Source organism: Mastigoproctus giganteus, chromosome 9 (assembly GCF_048544385.1).
Source record: "Mastigoproctus giganteus isolate SK-2022 chromosome 9, ASM4854438v1, whole genome shotgun sequence".
NCBI classification, from domain to species: domain Eukaryota; kingdom Metazoa; phylum Arthropoda; class Arachnida; order Uropygi; family Thelyphonidae; genus Mastigoproctus; species Mastigoproctus giganteus.
The window spans coordinates 93,308,414-93,329,319 of NC_143583.1; the positions used below are offsets into that span (position 1 = coordinate 93,308,414).

At 35.6% G+C, this 20,906-nt stretch overlaps 1 protein-coding gene across 1 annotated transcript in view; it reads left to right on the plus strand.

Moving 5' to 3' along the window:
• LOC150080550 (carboxypeptidase D-like) overlaps positions 1-20,906 on the plus strand; it is a 297,430-nt gene that overhangs the window by 115,005 nt on the left and 161,519 nt on the right. The window contains 2 exon segments of the mRNA XM_090380730.1: positions 560-668; positions 14,241-14,502. Coding sequence (XP_090236856.1) covers positions 560-668; positions 14,241-14,502 — 371 coding nt within the window.

Consider the following 20,906-nt stretch of genomic DNA (forward strand, 5'->3'; position numbering starts at 1 on the left):
CATTGACTTATATTTTATAACATGTTAACAAAATTATTTACATTATCATTCAGAGATCAAGAAATCCTTATGTTATATTTGCTAATAGTTCTTTGTTCCCATCAGTCATAGCATCATATATATTGTATGAAGATATGGGGTTAAAACTAAATATGGTTAGAATATACAGGTGTACTACTGAAAAAGCTAACTCTTTTATTGTTTGACACAGTTTAGATCACTTGATATGCTTTTTGAAGAGCATATCATCTATGATTTGTCCTTTGAAAGTTGAGACCATAATATTAGTGATGATGAGTTTTTGGCAGTCTGCAGTGAATAAAAGCTTCATTTTATACTGACATTTTGTTTATTGATCACCTCTAAAACTGTGTTTCAAGTATATATAATAAAATATTTTTTCCCAAAATTTGGCTTCCAAAAGCCAAATTTTGGGAAAAATGTGGGTGTATTTTATTTTCTGGAAGATATGGTGTATGTCTAATGTGGTTTTAAGATTTAAAGTGAAAATATCTGAAAATAGCATAATTTTGTAATTTTTAACATTCACTACCTCTAGGTTAATAAAAGTATCCATAAACCTCAAGTAGCTTTGATAGGTGGATTACATGGTGACCAGCCTATTGGAAGAGAGATCCTATTACGATTTATGCGGCATTTGATAGAAGGTAATTTTAAAAAAAAACTGTATTTAATATAATTCTTTCTTTTCACAATCCAGGTTAGTAATACCCCCATTGGCACCACATTTAAATGCATGAAAATCGAATGGTGACGTCTTCTTAGCTTGCTTAATCCAAGGCATTGTTACTTAACCTTGTGGTGGTGACATGGGACCAACCATGGGATTGGAAGGTTCCTCACAAAAATGAGCTGCATTAACTATTGGTTGAAAATAAAAATCTTATTTTCTGTGCTTTCCTAAATATAGACAAATTTTACTTGGTATGGATTTTTTAATATTATTTTCCTAGCATTATTTGTGTGAAAGGGCCTATCCAGTCATGAACTACAATGTTTATTCTGCTTTCAACTTGTAGTAATGCTAAGTGGGAACCTGAAAGGTACTGATAACTGGGAAGCTTGGAATTGTTTGTTTTTAGTCTGTAATTATTTATATAAGTCTCCCATGTGATCTGTAAATATCAGTGGTTTTAATGGTGGCAAATGATGTATTTTTTAAATATTTATTATTTTTAAATAATAAACATGAAAACATGGAAGGCAATATTCATTTGCAATAGAAAGTTATCAACAATATGTAATATTCAAATTTTGTGTGCTTCTTGGCATACAAAACTTGATGATAGAAGTGACTAATGGTATCTAATATATGTAAATTTGAAATTTTGCATGTTTAATGGAAGAAACTGGCAGTTTCATCTTTATATTTTATTATACTTATGTTTTTTAATTTTCAGCAGAATTAATATTTTTTTTGCTTTTTGAAAATAAAAAAAGCACATCATATTTTGAATACCTATTTTTTTTTATTAAAAACTAAACAATTGCATACAATAAGTATTGTAATGCTTACTGTATGTGTTTTTACAAATGCTATTTTGAAAAAATAACAAAAAATATTAATTCTGATGAAAATTTTTAAAAAATTTTAGACATAATTTAAACAAAAATCTATTAAACTCTTCCATTTGAGTTTAAAAGACTGTTAAAGCTCTTGAAATTTTAAATATATGCATGCATTTGTAGACAATAAGCAAAAATATTTTTGCTTATTGTCTGTACAAATACTTTTAAAAAATTAATTTTATATATTAGTTAGTGTTACTTTGATCTTCAGATTTGCTTCAAAATTTATTTTAAATTTGACATCTTTGCAGCACAAAATGTTAAAGTACATACATTGCTTCCTTCAGAATATCTTGGCCATTTTGAGAGAATATTGGGTTTTGTGTTCTCATTTTTGTTAAAAAAACAACTAGTGTATGACTAGATTTTTATTGAACTAGTGGAAAAATAAAAGCAAGTAACCTAAAACTATAAACAAATGCATAATTCAAAACCTAAGTTTTGAATTATGTGTTGGTTCACCACTAATGGTGGACTAGGTGATCTGCCATAGTTGCAAAAGGTGGTAGCCCACCTGACAAGTTCTCACGCTTAATGATTTTATGAAAAGCATAAAAAATTATTTCAGAGACATTGCTGTAAAATTTAGTCTATATAAGAAGGTAGTAAAAAAAATTCAGAATTTTAATCACTGATTAACAATGGGTCATCACTGTTGTGTTAACCCAACAGTAGTACTGTTCCCTGATCGGCCCCAGATTTTAACTTTAATATTTGAAAAAAGTATTTGGGTTTTTTGAATTATGCTTTTATTGTACTAATGCTTGATATTTTACCAGTAGATTCCAATGCTTATTAATTCTAGTTCTACATTTTTTTAATAATATTTGAAAGTTTATTGTCACTAAAAACTTAGTGTCACTTAAAAACTTATATAAGCAGTTTATTAATTATACTTAAATTTTCAGAAAAATGTTGGTAACATAAAGTAGAAACATGAAACATTTAATCTCTGCTAAATTTAAGTTTGTGGAGGCAAATGCACAAAGCTTCAGTATTACTCCAACACAATAAATTAAGCCAATATTTACAAAAAAATAAAATAAATTAAAAAATGCTTTGAAATTAATGTATTTCAATGGATAAATAATAATTACCCATTGAAAAACATTAAAACAAAAATAGTCATTATCCAAAATTAACGGAAATAATAATAAAAAAATTCTGTTTATTTTGTATGTGTATGTTACAAATATTGTAGATGTGAAAGAGTAACATGAATCATTCACATCCGTTTTTCCAAGGATCTTGTGACATTCACTATGAAAATTTTGCTTGGCTGAAATACAAAAACAATTGCAGTATGTCACTTCATGTGCCTATCTTTTATCACAATCAATTTTATTTTTATTATGAACTTCTTTCTTTGCATATTACTACCTGTATGCCACTTTCAAATTGACGCCTTCTAAGTTCATCACAAAAGAAAAATCACCATGAAGCAGCATATAGTATTCCTGCTGCCGACCGGGCTAGCCAGGTGGGTAAAGCGCCTGCCTGGCAACCCAAAGGTCGCGGGTTCGAATCCCGCCTCGGGCTTGGATCAAAGTACTGCAAAAACCTTGGGAGGTGCATTATGGTCACAGAAGCCGATGCGCCAATAACTCCCAAAGGGGAAAAAAAAAAAATATATATTCCTGCTAATATCATACATGGCACAAGGTATTATCTGATTTGAACTTAGCAGGTTGAGGGGGGGGGAAACTCTTGCTGTTAATATGTTGTATTGTATAAATATAGTGCAAAAGCATCAATAATACATAGCCAAATCTGAATGAACAGAATATTAGCAAAGCAGCATCGTTTTAAGTTATATCTCATATTGTGAATACCTTCACAACGAGTTGCCATGATATTGCACTACATTGAATAAGTAACGCTTCACCTGAGGAGAAGACGAATGTAACTTATTCTCAGATGGATACCACCACCCAGACGGCACCTAACATTAGTCTTCAGATGAAGACTAATGGTGAAGGTGAAGTGTTACTTATTCGAAGTAGTGCAATACCATGGAAACTCGTGAAGGTATTCACGATATGAGATATAACTTAAAATGATGCTGCTTTGCTAATATTCTGTTCATTCAGATTTGGCTATGTATTATTGATGCTTTTGCACTATACTTATACATAGTCTAGACTTTTCCATAGCTTGAGGCTTACGCCCTAAATGCTTTATATGTTGTATTGTTTACTTTGTGTAATGTGTACATTACACAAGGTAATGTACACATTTTGTTGCATTTCAGATGTATTTGATTATCAAATAATGTAACTTAGAGATTAAAAGCTTTGATGCTCTACTCAAGAAATGTTTACCAATGCATCATCATGTGATAAGTGGGTGGCCACAAAGTAGGATTTATAGCAATTCCAAAATTTAAAAAAAAGGTCATTATCCATTCTTAGCCATTTTTATGATTGATGTCATTTGGCTGTTTGAATTTTAAATTAGTATGCTTACATCATATTTGATTTTTTTTTACTATGCTGGTTAATTCTCTTCCTAATGGTTAATTTCTCTCTGAATAGGATATTAAGTGAATGTGAAATAAGGATATCTCTGTCTCAATTCTTCCCTTCCTAGATCAGCAATGGAGAAATAGACTATAGGATGTGACAATGGTGTGCAACGTAATCCTTGATTAAAATCTTCAAGGGTAGCAATTCTTACTTAAATTTTGTTCAATAGTAGATAATTTACCTTTGAGTTTTTGACAGCTACAAATCTGGAAAGTTGTGAGGACCACTTTTAGAGGAGCTGTACCTAATGTAATAAGCACATTTATTTCACACAAAAAAAAGGAGGTGCTAAAATAGAAAAAAATTGACTTAGAGATATTTGGACATGTGTTCATCCACAAAATCATTAAGAAAAGCCATACATTTCAGCTAAGGCTGGAGAAGGTTGAAAATATTGCTTTGGTGTTAGACATCTGTCTTAGCTCCTCATAACCATGTATACATGGTTATGAGGAGGACCCAAACTTTGCAATTGTCTGCATTGTTGTTGTGGAAATTATAGCAGGCTAATATCATTTTCTGTATGCCAGGGTATCCAGTTCTGAGGTGTGATGAAATTTCAGTTATTGTTATCCTTCTGTCTTAGTTATAGTATTGGCAGATGATGAAAGGAAGCAAGCATATATAGCATGAGCAAACAGAAAAAAAAAAAAAAGGGAAAAAAAATCATTCCCTCTAACAATTTGTCTAATTCTTCTTTAAATTTGTTCTGACAATCAATTGTTCTCTGGCTGAAAGCAAATTTTCACACAAATATCTGTATGTCTGTCTGTCTTTATATTCTCTGAGAAAGTTTGAGGATGCCATCAGTATTTTATTTTACTCAATCCACTTAAAGCCTTAAACACTTCCATCAGCTCTCCTTGCAGGTTTCTAATTTTCAGGTACTGCAATTTACAGAACTGAAGCCTTTCTTGGTGTGAGTTCTCTTTTGTGTACCAACTGATCGTGTTTGCTCTTCTCTGCACCTGTTCCAACAAATCCTCAATTACTGTTTCAAATCTTCTGATGCCAATGTTTGCTCAGGCCGTGTCAGTGAAATTATTCTTATAGGGATGGATTCCTTTATTCCACAATTCACCTTAAAATCTCATCCTTTATCTAAACCTTGGTTTTCCAATAAATGTGCTAAGGCTGTTCAAGGTAAGAATGAAGCATATTGCAATTGGCTTGTATCCAAATCTCCAGGTTCATTTTCTGACTAAACCAAAGCTCCCAACAATTGTAAAACAGTTATTAATCAGTCCAAACTAGATTTCGAACAGGCTAAGAGTAGAAAACTTTCTTCTTGTCTAAATGGTAGTCAAGCATTTTGGTCTCCTTCCAAAGCTATTGGCTTTTACCCATCTCTATTCCCACCTTTGTTAAAAATCAGATGTTCTATTGCCACTTCTGCCAAAGATAAAGCTGACCTGCTAGAATTCTACTTTTGTTCTAACACATGTATTGATGATCTTGGTAAACCACCTCCTACCATTCCCAGTACACTACATTCAGTGCTTCCTATTGTCTTCTGTCAAAATGATGTCAGAAGGATTTTGAACAATCTTGATGCTACGAAAGCTCCAGGTGCTGATGATATTTCTCTACTTGTTCTCAAAATCTGTGCTCCTAAACTTACTCCCGTTCTGAGTCGCTTTTATTAACTTTCCTATTCCAAAGGTCTTTTCCCTTCTGGTTGGAAATTTGTTCATATCCAGCCAGTTCCTAAAAAGGGTGACAAATCCCTCCAATCAATTATTGTCCCATTGCATTTACTTCTCCTCTTTTTAAAGTAATGGAGAAATCAATTAACTACCAACTCTTAAACTATCTAGAAACCTTCCATGTGATCAAAGAACACCAGTAAGTATGGATTGCATCAGTGTTGATCCACTGGTGATATTCTTGAATTCTTTCAATGGAAAAGTTTGGTGATGAAACTGAAGCAGTTGCTCTTGACATTTCAAAAGCTTTCATTCATGTTTGGCATAAAGGTCTTCTAAATAAGCTTCCATCTTATGGTTTGCCAACTGTTTTTTCATAAGTGGGTATCTAGTTTTCTCTCTTATTGCACATTGCTGGTGATGGTAGAGGGTTCTCTGTCTTCTAAGTTCTCCATTAATGCTGGCATTCCCCAAAGTTCAGTTCTTTCTCCCTCTCTTTTCCTCTTATATGTTAATGACCTTCTTCTATTAACCAGAAATCCTATCCATAGTTTTGCTGATAATAGCACATTGCATTCCATCTTCCAGTTTGAGAAACATTGCCCTGCACAAACAGCTTAAACTTCTCAAATATCCACTACCAATTACTTCAATGTTGATCTTCAGGTAATTCTCCAGTGGGGCAAAGATAACAGTTAATTTCAATTCTTCTAAAACTTTTATGTCAAAGAGAAATTGTGGGAGTGAAGTCGAAAAATATCTAATTAATGATATTGAAATTTCACATGATTATTTAATGAAAAAACTTTTGATCCTACAGGTCAGTAAAGCTCCTGCAGTTGATGGCATTTACTCTATAATCTTAAGACAAGTGAATGCATTGAACCATTGAGGCTAATTATGAGAGTATCACTGGAGTCAGGAGTGATTCCATTTGATTGGAAAAGTGCCAGTGTATCTCCAATACATAAGGGCAGTTCTAAGAGTGAAGTGGAAAATTATCGCTAGTCAGTAGTAGGGAACATCATGGAGACAATGATCAAGGCTGGAATTCAGGATCATTTAGATAGAAATGAAATCTGAAGGATACTCAGCATGGTTTTGCAAAGGGAAAATCATGTTTAACTAATCTGGTTAGTTATTTTGACAGGATCACTCAAGAGCTAGATTTAGGGAATAATTTCAACATTATTTATTTGGATTTCAGCAAAGCCTTTGACTCAGTCGCATATGGAGCAGTTTATTTATAAGCTGGAACAGGTTGGAATCACAGGGAAAATCCTTAGATGGATAGCAGGATAGCTTCAGGGCAGGAGGCAGAGGGGTGTGATAAATAGTTATTCCTCAGATTGGGCTGATATAAGAAGTTGGGTTCCCCGAGGATCAGTAGTAGGACCACTGTTGTTTTTGATTTTCATAAATGACATTGATGAAGGGATAGAGAGTGTGATGTCTAAATTTGCAAATGATGTAAAGATTGGTAGAGTAGTTAATGATCCCCACCAAGCAGAGTTTCTTCAGAAAATGGCAGCTATGCTTTAATCCAGCAAAGTATAAAGTATTACACCTGGAGAACAGTAACCCCAAAATAATTTATACACTTGGTGGAGTTTAACTAAAGCCAGTAGTGGAGGAAAGGGACTTGGGTGTTACAGAACGGTCAGACTTGAAGTTCTCCGAGCATTGTAGACAGGTTGGATGGAAGGCCCGTGGTGTCTTATTGATGATTTATTGAACAATTGCTAGTAGAGATAAGGACATCATAATTCCATTATATATGACTATTGTTAGGCCACACTTGGAATACTGTGTTCAAGTATGGAGACTGCACCTAAAGAAAGACATTGAGCTTCTTGAACGGGTCCAAAGACTGGTAACTCGCCTGGTGAGATTGGCAAAAGGGCATCCAAATGAGGAAAGACTGAATATGTGGGTTGCAGAGCTTGGAAACTAGGCACTTTAGAGGAGACTTCATTGAGGTGTTTAAGGCTCTGAGAGGCATAAGTAAAATGAACGAGGATGAAATTTTCACAGTTATAAATGATTCTAGAACTAGGAGCATGATTGGAGATGTTTAGACTGGATTGCAGGAAGTTTTATTTTAGCCAGCATTGATTACTGTCATTAACCCTGATTACTGTCATTAACCACCAAGCCAATCATAGTATCACCTGCAAACTTAGACATTGAATCCGATATACCTTCTCAGCCCTGACACAGCCAAGTGGTCAAGTGTGGGAGTGTGGTAATATGCACATGTTTGAGTGGAAAGTGGTGCAAGCCCACATGACTGCTAAATATGGTTAATGATTGTATTGTCAAAATTGTGAACTTCTCTGACCTTGTGGTCATGCTGGAATATAGACAAGAAGAATAATGAAAACAATTGGTCCAGCACTGTACCCTTGGAGATTCCACTAATAACATTAGTCCAAGAAGAGCAGTGCTCATTAATAACCACTCTCTCTTCTCTCACTCAACCATCCTGTTATCCCTGGCAGTAACTGACCCCTAATACCACACTGCTTCAATTTGTATAGCAGTCTTTCATGTGGAACAGTATCAAAGTTTTTCTGAATTTTAGGTACTTGTATATAATGTCAAAATTATTTTTTGCATGCTGTTCCCTTATTATGTCGTAGTATCCAGTCAGAATGGTCAGACAAGATTGCCTCTATTATGCCCTTGTGCCATTAAGCTTAAACCACCACCACAAATAATAAGAATAGCAAACAACAGGATTGCTCCTCAACAAATCTGTGTTGTGATTGCCTTTTAATTGCATTCCTGTCTACATGGTTCTCTAACCCGTGACTTCTCTCACGTGTACAGGTCTGTAATTACTCACTTCATGTTTTGATCTCCTTTGTGAATTGGGGAGATCGCACATTTTCCATTCATAGGAACCTCCCCAATGATGCTTTCATAAATATTGCTACTACATTTACCTCTTTTTCTGCCTCTCTTAATGATTGGATAGATGCCATCAGCCCAATAGCGTTTCTTATTTTCAATTTCCTCTGAGTTATGAGAAAATCATTTACCTCTTTGGTGAAAATTAATATACTTCTGGCACCCCATACCCAAAAGTTTCTTTACGTGTGAATATTGATGGAAAATATTATTCTGTTTGCTAGCAACCTGAACAGGATCACCAACAGTTATACTGTTCATATCAAGTGGACCAAAGTGATTAATTTCTTACCTTCTAGTCTTAATAAGTGAAGAAGTTTTTGCTACTTTTCTTCACATTCTTTGCCAGAAACCTATCATAATGTGCCTTAGCTTGCCTTAACCCCCTTTGTGATTTCACTACAGACTAGTTTATACGTACTGTAGGTCTCTATATCACCTGATAATTTTTACACATCTCATGTATTTTCCTTCTCTGCCACTAGTGGTGCCTCCGTAGCCAGGTGGGCAGGAGCAGCAGTGCGTAGTACACTCTTCTTGATTAGACCGGGGTTCGAGCCCGTGACCACCAATATGGAGGGTGCGGAAAGGTCAGGGAATGACCACCGCATATCCCCAGAGCAATATGGCCTTAGTTGCTAATGCTCCTAAAAACCAAATAACAAACAACTGCCACTAGTCTCATTGGTTCATCTAACATCCACTTAAGTCTAAACTTTGAGTAGTATTTCTTAGTATGAAAGGCTTAATAGCCTTTTAAAACCTGCAAGATCTCACTGAGGTGTTTAAGGCCTTGAATGGATTGAGTGTGCTCATTGCTAATGGAATCCTTCCTCTTACTCAATACTACACACATCAGGGGGCATAAATTCAAATTGGGTAAGGATAGTTGCAGGTCAGATGTGCATAATTTTGCCTTCAGCCAGATGGTGGTTGTAGAGGTGTATAAGCTTTTTTTTTTTATTAGTATATTACTACTAATAATAGTAAAAAGTGGATTTTTAATGAAATTTTTTTTTACAATGAAACTACAGCAGAATAAAGTTAGTAATTCATAACTGAATATTAAAATCAGAATTCAGTACTTTTGATGGCTTACTTAAATAGAAAAATAACAGACAGATATGGTCTCTCACTGCTTGGTTGTATTTTGGTCTTTGAAAGGTAATTTATTGTTAATGAAATTGGTATTGTCGTTTCTGCTATTAAAGTGCAAAGGTCATTCTAACAAGAAAGGGAAAGCTGTAAACTGAAAAGATGAAACTTTCACACACTCTCTCTAGTGACCAGAAGAAACATAAGGATACAGCCTCAACATGTATTTGCAAATGAAATGAAATTTGCGAATAAAGCTTTCATGAATAAATTTCTGTATGTATAATCTATAATAGGATGAAATAGAGGTAGGAGAGTTTTTATTTTTCAGATGCAGTCTTTTTTTTTTTTAATTATCTTTGTCTTGCCCGTTGGATTAACTTTGAAGGAAATAGCTGTCTGCTGAATTCAAAGAAAATTCCTGTAAAGTTTGAGTGAACCACTAAATAAAAGAAACCTTAAACTATTGAATGGGCCAAACTGTAAAGCTGATTTACATGTTCAGTGTTCAATTTTTTGGGGAAAAAAAAATATCTATTGCCAAAATCTCTTAAAGCATAAATGACATCTTATGATAATTCCTAGAGTCCATCATCACATAGCCGACCGGGCTAGCCAGGTAGGTAAAGTGCCTGCCTGGCAACCCAAAGGTCGCGGGTTCAATTCCCGCCTCGGGCTTGGATCACAGTAAAATGTAAAAACTTTGGGAGGTGCAATATGGCCATAGAAGCTGATGCGCCAACAACTAATACAAATACATCATCACATAGCATGAGACTTGGTTGTTTTTTTTAATAACCCTCAAACAAGGCATGACTCCTCGACCTAGAAATCACCTCATTTGTAGTGATCAAATTGCTTTCATGCTGCAATTTTTTCATTTTCCCAAAAATGAAACAAGATTTATGAGGCCATCACTTCTGCATTAAACAGGAGTTAGTGATGCAAGTCAATATGCTTTGTATGTTATTCAGCCAGAATGGTTCCAGAACTGCTAATATCAAGAATATGATCCTTGGCATTCTAATAGCAAGGATATCAACTTTGACAAAAGTGCAGTGCTCTTCTCAAAGGGAGTACCTTGAAAGGTGTCATGCCTAGGGCAGCGGTTTCCAAACTTTTATACCTTGTGTTCCCCTTAAAATATTTCATATACTCATGCCTCCCTTCTAGAACAAGTACAGATAAACAGATTTGGCATTTAGCTATGAGTTTGTGTATAGTTTCATAAATATATACAGGAACTCCCGGACTTATGTAATACTCGACTTACACAAATTCGACTTTATGTAAGTTTTTGGCTGGCTGGTGCAAACTGAAAAAAAAAATATGGAAACATATTTTGCATCTGAAGGGATAAATGGAGGTATTGTGAAAATATTGTAATGTAAACCCAATAACATATTGTTTTTTGTTTTTTTCTTTTTTTGTAATTCGTTCCAAGTCCTTGGAAGTTGAAAATTTTGCTATATTACTAAGCTATTTATCTCTCTAAAAGGTCATATTTATAATGGAAATTGCACTACACTTTCATCGTTATCATATGTTTCGTTATAAAAATCGATTTTGAATGCCTTTGTGATATTTTTCTAAAGCACGTTTCTGGAGGTCACAACCAAAAAACAATAAAAAAAAAATTGAACTTTCCGGTTTATTGGGCTTTTCTGTTAGTGCATCTAATTATTAACAGGTAGTAAACTCGATCTTATTGAATTTGCGATAATCCCAATAACTGGAATTCTGTTTTACTTTACAGCATTATGGTGAAATAAGTTCCCCTTCACTGAAATCTTCAATCATATAAAAAACAAATTTTCAGAAACTTCTTTTCATTCCTATTTACGTATTACAATGATGAAGGGAAAGGGACCAACGAAAAGTGCTGGCAGTGCCAGGAATTGAAACAAAATTGATTTAGAAATGAAGATGAAAATGATTAAGGAGTACGAAGCAGGACAAAGTTTGTCATCTGTTGCAAGGAAATTAGGTCTCGCTGCTTCAACAGTGAATACTATTTTAAAGGACAGAGAGTGTATAAAAGGACATGTCAAAGGATCAATGCACTTAAGATCAACGGTGATCACAAAACAGTGTTCGGGTGCTATATCGAAGATGGAACAGCTATTAATAATACGGATGGAAAATCAGATTCAGAAGCAAGTGCACCTGAGTTCAATGGCCATTCAAGCAAAAGGAAGAAATATTTATGAAGATATTGAAGATTAGTACGGCAAATCCGAAGCCATGTTTGTGGTAAGCAACGGGTGGTTTAATAGGTTCAAGCATCACACTGGTTTCCACAATGTTAAAGTATGCGGCGAAGTCGTCAGTGCCAATTCTGCAGCTGCAGAGAAATTTTGTGATGTGTTGGAAAAAATTATTGATGAAGGTGGCTATTCAATGCAGCAAATTTTTTAACGTCGACGAGACTGCTCTGTATTAGAAAAAAATGCCGGATCGAACATACACTGCCAAAGAGGAAAATACAATACCAGGTTTCAAGGCATCAAAAGATAGTGCCACCTCTTGCTTGGGGCTAATGCAGGGTGAATTACAGATTAAAGCCACTGCTTGTGTACCATTCTGGAAATCCTTGTGCATTTAAGGGCATCAATAAAGCCACCCTACCTGTGCATTTCCAATTGAACCAGATAGCATGGATAACAATAGCTTTCTTTGAGGATTGGTTTAAATGATGAAAAATATTGTAAAGACAATGATGTTCCTTTCAAGATTTTACTTCTATTAGATAATGCTCCTGGACATCTTACACATCTAGATGATTTCAATTCGAACGTGAGAGTCGTATTTCTACCGCCAAACACGACTTCACTCATTCAACCTCTGGATCAGGATGTTATTTCGAATTTAAAAGCATACTATTTACACACAACATTTGCTCAGACATTGTCTGCCATAGATGATGAGAAAAATTTTACGTTAAGAGACTTTTGGAAGTCTTACAATATTTATCATGCCATCTTAAACATTAATAAGGCCTGGGCGGCGGAAATTACTAAAAGTTGCTTAAATGGCGCATGGAAGAAATTATGCCCACGGCACGTAAAAGGCTTCAAAGGGTTTGAAAAAGATGAATCATATGAAGAGGTTACAGATAAGATTGTAAAGGTTGCAGAGCTACTTCAGTTGGAGGTTGTTGCCAAAGGAGTTAATAGTGGAAGCAGAGAAGGAATTAACTAATGAAGAATTTATTGACTTGCAGACAGCGATAGTGAAAGAAGAAAATGCTGAGGAAGCTCAAGCTGAACCAAATGAGGAACCGAGATTCTTCATCACCAGAGAGAGAGAGAGAGAGAGAGATGGCATTTCATGAAATTGCATTGGCAATGGCGAGGTTTGAGAAGATGGATCCTGACAATGAACGATTCTTAAAAGTTAAGAGAGAGGTGAATGATATGCTTGCTTGCTACAAAGAAATGTATGGTGAAAAGAAAAAACCCACCGTACAGTCATCCATTAATATGTTCTTTCACAAGGTTGAGCGGCCGACCCCTTTTAAATCTCCACAGCCTTCAACCTCCGCAGCCAGCGTATTTATCAGCTGAAGACATTGATTCTGGCGACAGTGCTCGAGAGGTAAGCCTTACTGATGTTATGCCCATCTCCTCTCTTTTTTTTTTTAATTTTAAATTTTTTAAATTGCATGCTTTTTTGTAATTTTTCCTGTGCATGAGATAAAAAATTGAATAAATACAATAAATAATTCTATTCACATGTTTGTCGAACATTTCTTTTTTGATTCAATGAATTCAGTAAGCACAGTTTCAAGTGCTGCACAAACATGGGGGACATATAAAATCTGACTTATGTAGAGTTCTCCTCAGAACGGAACCCTTACGTTAATCGGGGAGTGGCTGTACTTCATATATACTTCAGTATATTCAATCTCAAACATTAAATTAAAATATGCTTCATACCTATATTAGTGGGATGATTTATCCATATTTCATTTAAAAAAAGTGTTTAAAATAGGCCTCTCTCCCAAAAATAAGTGGCCCCCCCAAAGTGTGGGCTTCCCTCCCTCTCTCCAAAGTGTAGGGGCAAACCCAACACTTTGGGTAGCTCTAGTACAGGAGTTTAGCTAGCTACATTTAATATGGTAGTCCAGGAACTGTTTGGCTGTACCATATATATCAGTAGTCCTAATAAGTACAACTGGCTGTTATCCAGTTGTGATTACTCTCCAAGAGTTTGGATACCAATATTTGCATTTTTTTTTTCCCCCTTAAAGAATTACATTCTTTCATTAGTGCTATCATTTAAATTACCAAAGTTATATTACAGTAGCATGTTAAAGTGATTAGTTAATGAAAAAATATCAACAAGCAAGGTTCCTATTCAAAAATAGACACTTACAATAATTATGTAATTCATTTGCCTCTGAGATGCCCATGCTGATTATTAAGCAGTTAGGTTAACTTTCTTTTCTTTCCCTCTTTATTTCTTTCAGGATACAATCAAAAGGATGAGAGGATTACAAATCTTTTGGATACTGTAGCTGTACATATAATACCATCAGTGGATGATAAAAATTTTGCAAAGAGTATTCCAGGAAAATGTAACTCAACATTAGATCCTAGTATGGATTATGGGGATAAGTTTGGAGAAGAATTTGAAGGAATGTTTGGTCCTGTAGAAGCTTTGAAGCAGAACTGGCAGTCATATAACTATGTAGCAGCTCTTAGTATTGAAGAGGCTGGAATAGGGATCAGGTAATATGATATTATTTTTCATTTTAGGATTTACTCAACTTTGAATCACTCATTTCCAAATTTTTACCAATAAACCTAAAGGGTAGATGAAATAAGATAAAATAATATTGTTAATGAAATTAATAAAAAAATAAGAAAATGATGTGTAGAAACTGGCAAAAAGTAAACTACCACTGTATCTTCCAAATAACTCTTGCACAGATGGTCCTTGAGGTTGTCACAGACATTCTATCAGATATGCCAGACAAGCTGTACTTGCGATCTGGGAGTCTAAAACGCTGATGGAACTGATATTCGGGTGACACTCAAGTCACGTGGACCCAATTTCGACGAAGTCTGGACGGTCTGTGGCAGCCAAATCCTCTGCTTGCACCTTCACAATGGTGGGACTGTTAGTAATCCTGGGTATAACCTCCATGCACAGGCACATGGTGAGTGACCACCCAGGTGTGAACCTATGTAAGCAGGGGTCGAGGTGTGGCGCCCACACCACTTGGAGGAATGCCACCCCTCTGTGTTACCAGGCAGTACTAGGTGGTAGATGACTCTCATAAACCGGTGCAATACCACCACTTTGCTTATTGGAGGCTTGAAGTGGTGGAACCCATGTTTAGTCTTCAGAGCTAAGTTCTAGTCAATCCTTCCCCATCTCTTCCATCATACGGTATGATTGATGACTTTTGAGGTTATGATGAACATTGGCAAGATCCAATCTTCCTTACATTTCGAGGGTACAGCTCTAAAACGGTGTTCTCAGGCAGGCCGCTAGTTAGTACACTGTACTGAACCTATTGGTAACTCTCTAGGAGGCTTCCAGATCAGCTAGTGTATAATCTTGCTACCTCTGCTCTGCCAGATAGTTACTGGAGGGAGTCTGAGTAGTGTGTATGTGGGGGGCATTGTCGAGGCCACGTTATGTCAAGGATCTGGGTATATTCTTACCATGTGTATGCCATATCTAAAAATTTCATTACTTTATACAGCATGTCCCACCCACTTTTCTAACTATTGAATACACCATGAATTGTCAAACTAATAGCGTAAGCTTATCTGTGAAAATATCTAAACCTCCCAAACACTTCCTAATTCATTTCACAAATATACGTGGTCTCAGTTCTAAGCTCAACGATGTCCATTTCCACTTGCAGTCTGCCAAACCCCATGTACTTTTTCTGACAGAATCTCAGTTATCGGTTGATTCAACTACTGCTCATCTCAGTTGCCCAAATTATTCACTGTATGATTCCTTTTGCCTCAAAGGTGCTACTTGTGAATATGTCAATTCCTATATTCCCTGTCAGAGACTTGGTAATTTGGAATCTCCTCTTTTCGATCTTCTCTGGCTTAAAATCTCTCTACCTCATTGTGTCAAATTCATCTGTTGCCTCTACCGTTCTCCCAACTCCACTAATCACTTGGAGTTCTTTGACTTCCTCTCTTTGCAACTTGACTTTCTCCAATCCAACTTTCCTAACAGTGAGGTAATTTTCCTTGGTGATTTTAATGTTCACAACTCCAGTTGGCTTCCATTTTCTAGTCACACCGATCCAGCTGATCGAGATGCTGAGGCTTTTGCAATTACTAATGATTTTGCACAGATTGTTCATTTACCTACAATTTGCTCATATCCAGCCAGTTCCTAAAAAGGGTGACAAATCCCTCTCATCCAATTATCGTCTCATTGCAATTACCTCTACTCTTTCTAAAGTAATGGAGAAATCAATTAGCCGCCAACTGTTAAACTACCTAGAAACCTTCTGTGTGATCAACGATCGCCAGTATGATTCTGTCAGTGTCGATCCACTGGTGATATTCTGGCTTATGTTACCCATTTATGGACTAATTCAGTGGAAAATTTCGGTGAAACACAAGCAGTTGCTCTTGACATCTCAAAGGCTTTCGATCATGTTTGGCATAAAGGTCTTCTAAACAAGCTTCCATCTTATGGTTTGCCAACTGTTTTTTGTAATTGGTTATCCAGTTTTCTCTCTGATCGCTCACTGAGGATGATGGCTCTCTGTCTTCTAACCTCTCTACTAATGCCGGTATCCCCCAAGGTTCAGTTCTTTCCCCCACTCTTTTCCTCTTGTATATTAATGACCTTTAATTGACTGGAAATCCTATCCATAGTTTTGCCGATGAGAGCACATTGCATTCCACTTTCCATTTTGAGAAACCGTGTCCTGCTCAATCAGCTTCAACTTCTCGAAAATCTGCTGCCAATTCCTTAAATGATGATCTCCAGGTAATTCTCCAGTGGGGCAAAGACAACCTAGTTGATTTTAATCCTTCTAAAACTCAGTCTTGCCTTATATCTTGCAAAAAGGATTCTTCTGCTCCTATGCTTATCTTTGGTGACACACCGATTTCTAGGCAAAATGACACACCGATTTCTAGGCAAAATATCTCTTTTGGGGATTACCCTGACTTCTAATCTCTCTTGGCACAAGCACATTTCAAATATTGCTTCCTCTGCATCTAAAAAACTTGGTTTTCTTTTTCGCTCTCGGCATTACTTTTCTTCCAAATAGCTGTTCACTCTTTACAAATCTCAAATCCGCCCTATCATGGAATATTGTTCCCACATCTGGAGTGGTGCCCCCCAAAACCCCTCTCAGGCTTCTTGATTCCGTTCAGAAGAGGGCAGTTAGATTAATTAATGATTCATCTCTAACAGAGTCTCTCCACTTGCTGTCTCATAGATGTACTGTTTCTGCTGCATGCCTCTTCTACAGATACTTCCATGGGCACTGTTCTTCTGAATTGGCTTCTATAATTCCCGCTCTCTCTCTTTCAAAACAGTCCAAGCATGTGCTGCCACCAGCCAACATCCAGTTCAAGTCCAATGTCAACAAATATCTTCTTTTCTTTCGTCTTCTCAACCTCCAACCCAAGCACAGTACTAAGTACTATAGGTTCTAATATCTCTCGTGTTTGGGGTTTACATAAAAAAGAGGGGGGGTTTCATAGTCTGGCAGAGATTGCTCTCTTACAATAAATAAAAATAAATTTTTTTAAAAAAATTATCATTTGAATTTAGGAGTTCAGTATTACCACTAGGTTACAAACTGATGAGCAGCCTTTTCTCTGCTGCAGCTATATAATAAAGAAAATACTAATACCTGTTCTTAGGTCTTGTACTTCTTGGACTAATGGTGTTAGTGAAATTTCTCAAGGTTGGTTCAATTACTGTTTACAGCATTTAATAACAATATTAGCATTAGTAGTGGCAAATGGTATAAGAAAGCAACTTATACAGTTCAGACAAAAAAAAAGACACCTCCCATTTCACTTATTCATTCCCTCCAATAGTTTAGTTGTGGATATTGATGAAGCTATATCAAGCTTATTGTCAAATTTATACAATAATCTTGATATAGGTTGGCAGGGTGGTTAGACCTAGATAAATTTTGCAAATGGCTGAAAAGTGGAATTGAGGCATTTAACATTGGTAAATGCAAAGTACTGCATATGGGCAGCAGTAATCCCAGAATAACATACCAATTAGGTGATAGTACGCTCAAGGTGTTGGAGAACAAAAGAGATCTAGGGGCAGTCATACAGTCTGACATCAAGTTCTCTGATCAGTGCAGACAGGCTGCTAGAACAACTAATGGAGTTCTGTCAATGATATATGCAGGAACTTTGTCAGCAGAGAAAAAATCCCAGATGAATGGACACTTGGAATCATACAGCTGATTCACAAGAAGGGTGATAAACTGCTTTGCTCTAACTGTAGAGGCATTACATTATTGAGCGTTACTTTACTTACAAGGTTTTGTCGGGAGTTATCTATAACAGACTGGCAGCATATTCGGAGAAAATCATTGGAGAATATCAGTGTGGTTTCAAACCCAATCGCCCAACAACTGACCAGATTTTCTTCTTGAGGCAGATACAGGAAAAAGCATTTGAGTATAATATACACTTATTTAACCTATATGTAGATTTCAAACAAGCTTTGGATTCACTCAACAGAGAGGAAATGATAAATGATCTTCTTCTCCTGGGCATACCCGCAAAGATTGTTAGGCTCATAAAAGCAACCCTGGCTGGCTCTAAAGCAATGGTGAGAATTGACAATGAGTTGACGACCCCCTTTGACATTAATGCTGGTGTTAGACAGGACAATGCACTCTCTATTGTGTTATTTAACTTGGTTTTAGAAGTGATTGGACACACAGTCACAAAGACAGTGCAGGTCTGTGCTGATGATATCGCTATTATCAGTAGGACTAAAGGAGCACTGGAGGAAACAGTGGCCAGGCTGGATAGTGAAGCACAAAGAAGAAGACTTATGATAAATGAAGCAAGGACAAAATATATGGAAGTCCGGAGAATGGCAGATAACACGAAAATTTAAGATCCAGCAGCTTCTCATTTGAGCATGTTCAAAATTTTGCCTATCTAGGTATGCATATAAACCAGTCCAACTCTATTACTAATGAAATTAAGTCCTGTATCCTGAGTGGAAACAGATGCTTCTATGCACAAATGAAGTCCAGAGTATTGAACACACATTTAAAATTAAGAATATACAAAAGTCTCGTTAGACCAGTTGTAACATACGGTTGTGAAGCTTGGACATTAACAAGTAAAGATGAACAATTGTTGAGAGTGTTCGAGTGTACAATTTTGTGAAAAGTCTTTGGGCCCATACAAGATGTTGATGGATCCTGGAGGATCAGAATGAACCATGAACATGAACCATGAGCAACAAGATTGGTTGCGAACAAAAAGTGGTACTCTTACCAACAAATCCTCCAGTTCTGCAAATTGCAGTGCTTGGAAACTTGACACTTGTAAGGAAATGATTTGTCTCCTTGTAAGTGCTGAGTCTTGAAGTGTCTAAGGTGTTAAATTGATTTAGTAAACTTAGTGATGTTGGTATTCTAACTGTTTCCTCAGACAATGCTGCAGGATTGTACACAAATTTGCTTTCTGAGAATGACTGAGTGAAGTAAAAGTCCTATAAGCAAACTACCATTTGGTGTTGTAGAAGTGTGTAGTTTGAATAATTTTAAAGAAGAATTGTACATATTGGTATATGGGATAGACAGATGAGGTTTATATTATTATATAAACCTCATTATAATATTATATATTTTGTTATAATAACATTATAACCAAATTATAATATTATAATTATTATTTTATGTTTTTATTTTTTTGTTTTTTTTTTTTTTTGCTGACGCTATATAAGCTTGCTTTCTTGTATCATTTGTCAGTACCACTGACAATAATTACAGACTCCAGTTTGTCAAATGTTTTTCAGTACTGAATGTAAGTTTGGAATCTGCTGCAAGAGAGAGCAATATAACAGTTTACCATAATCAAGCAAAATAGAGTTATCAGAATTTTTTCAGTTCTGTTGATGACAATGTCAGCACTTACTGCTATGATGTTAATGGCCTTATGAAGATCCTTGATTATGAACATAATACAGAGGAATGGGGACTGTTCATTTATGCATCTAAACTAGGGATTGCAATACCAGTTCCATTATATCTAAATACTGATATTTCATGTTATTTTTCAGTACTGAAATATTGGTATTTTGGCTTTCTAGCCCTTGATTCTAGAATTAAAAGTCAGTTTTTCAATTTAGATACACATAAACACAACTATTTCAATTTGTGAAAAGTAAGCCACTTGCATAAAGCAACAATGTGCCTGTGTCTATATACCTGGCCCCGAGCAATGGGATTTTCAATAAGCAAGACTCACCTCACAGCCCATTAATGAACAGCTTCCCAAATTCGGAGTTCAAAAGTTGTCCACAGGGTGTCATAGTGATACACATAATAGTCAGCATAGCATCGAGTTTTGTTTCCTGCAGAGGAAACAAACCTCGATGCTGTGCTGACTATTATGTGTATCACTTGTCCTTTCAATTATATTGTGCAATATAATTGAAAGGACAAGGTTTTTCTCTTCTTTGTTATTGTAATACACCTCTAATATTAACAGTAAGTAATAAAAGTACACATAATTTATGCTTATAAATTATTATATCTACTAATAATTTGTAATTTAGTTATTGAATTAATGTATATATTTTACAGATTAATATAATCCAGAATGAATAATATAACATTAACATTTATAAATTTGTTTTGTAAATTGAGAAATTTTGTTTAAAAAAAAATTGATTGATCTTAATTCTAAAATTAATTTCACCGAGAATGAATTCAATACTATATTGATAGAAATTTCAGCTCTTCTTCCAGTGAACCTCACGATTGAAGCATTACTTTGCCAAGATTCCAATTTGCTAACTGCAAGTGCGACTATTCAGTTCATGATGAATCACTTGCTAACAAAACTTTTCTTTGTCCAGAGTTGTATGCTGCATCAAAATTTCAAGTAGAACAAAGTTGTACTGATTTAGAAAGTGTTATTCT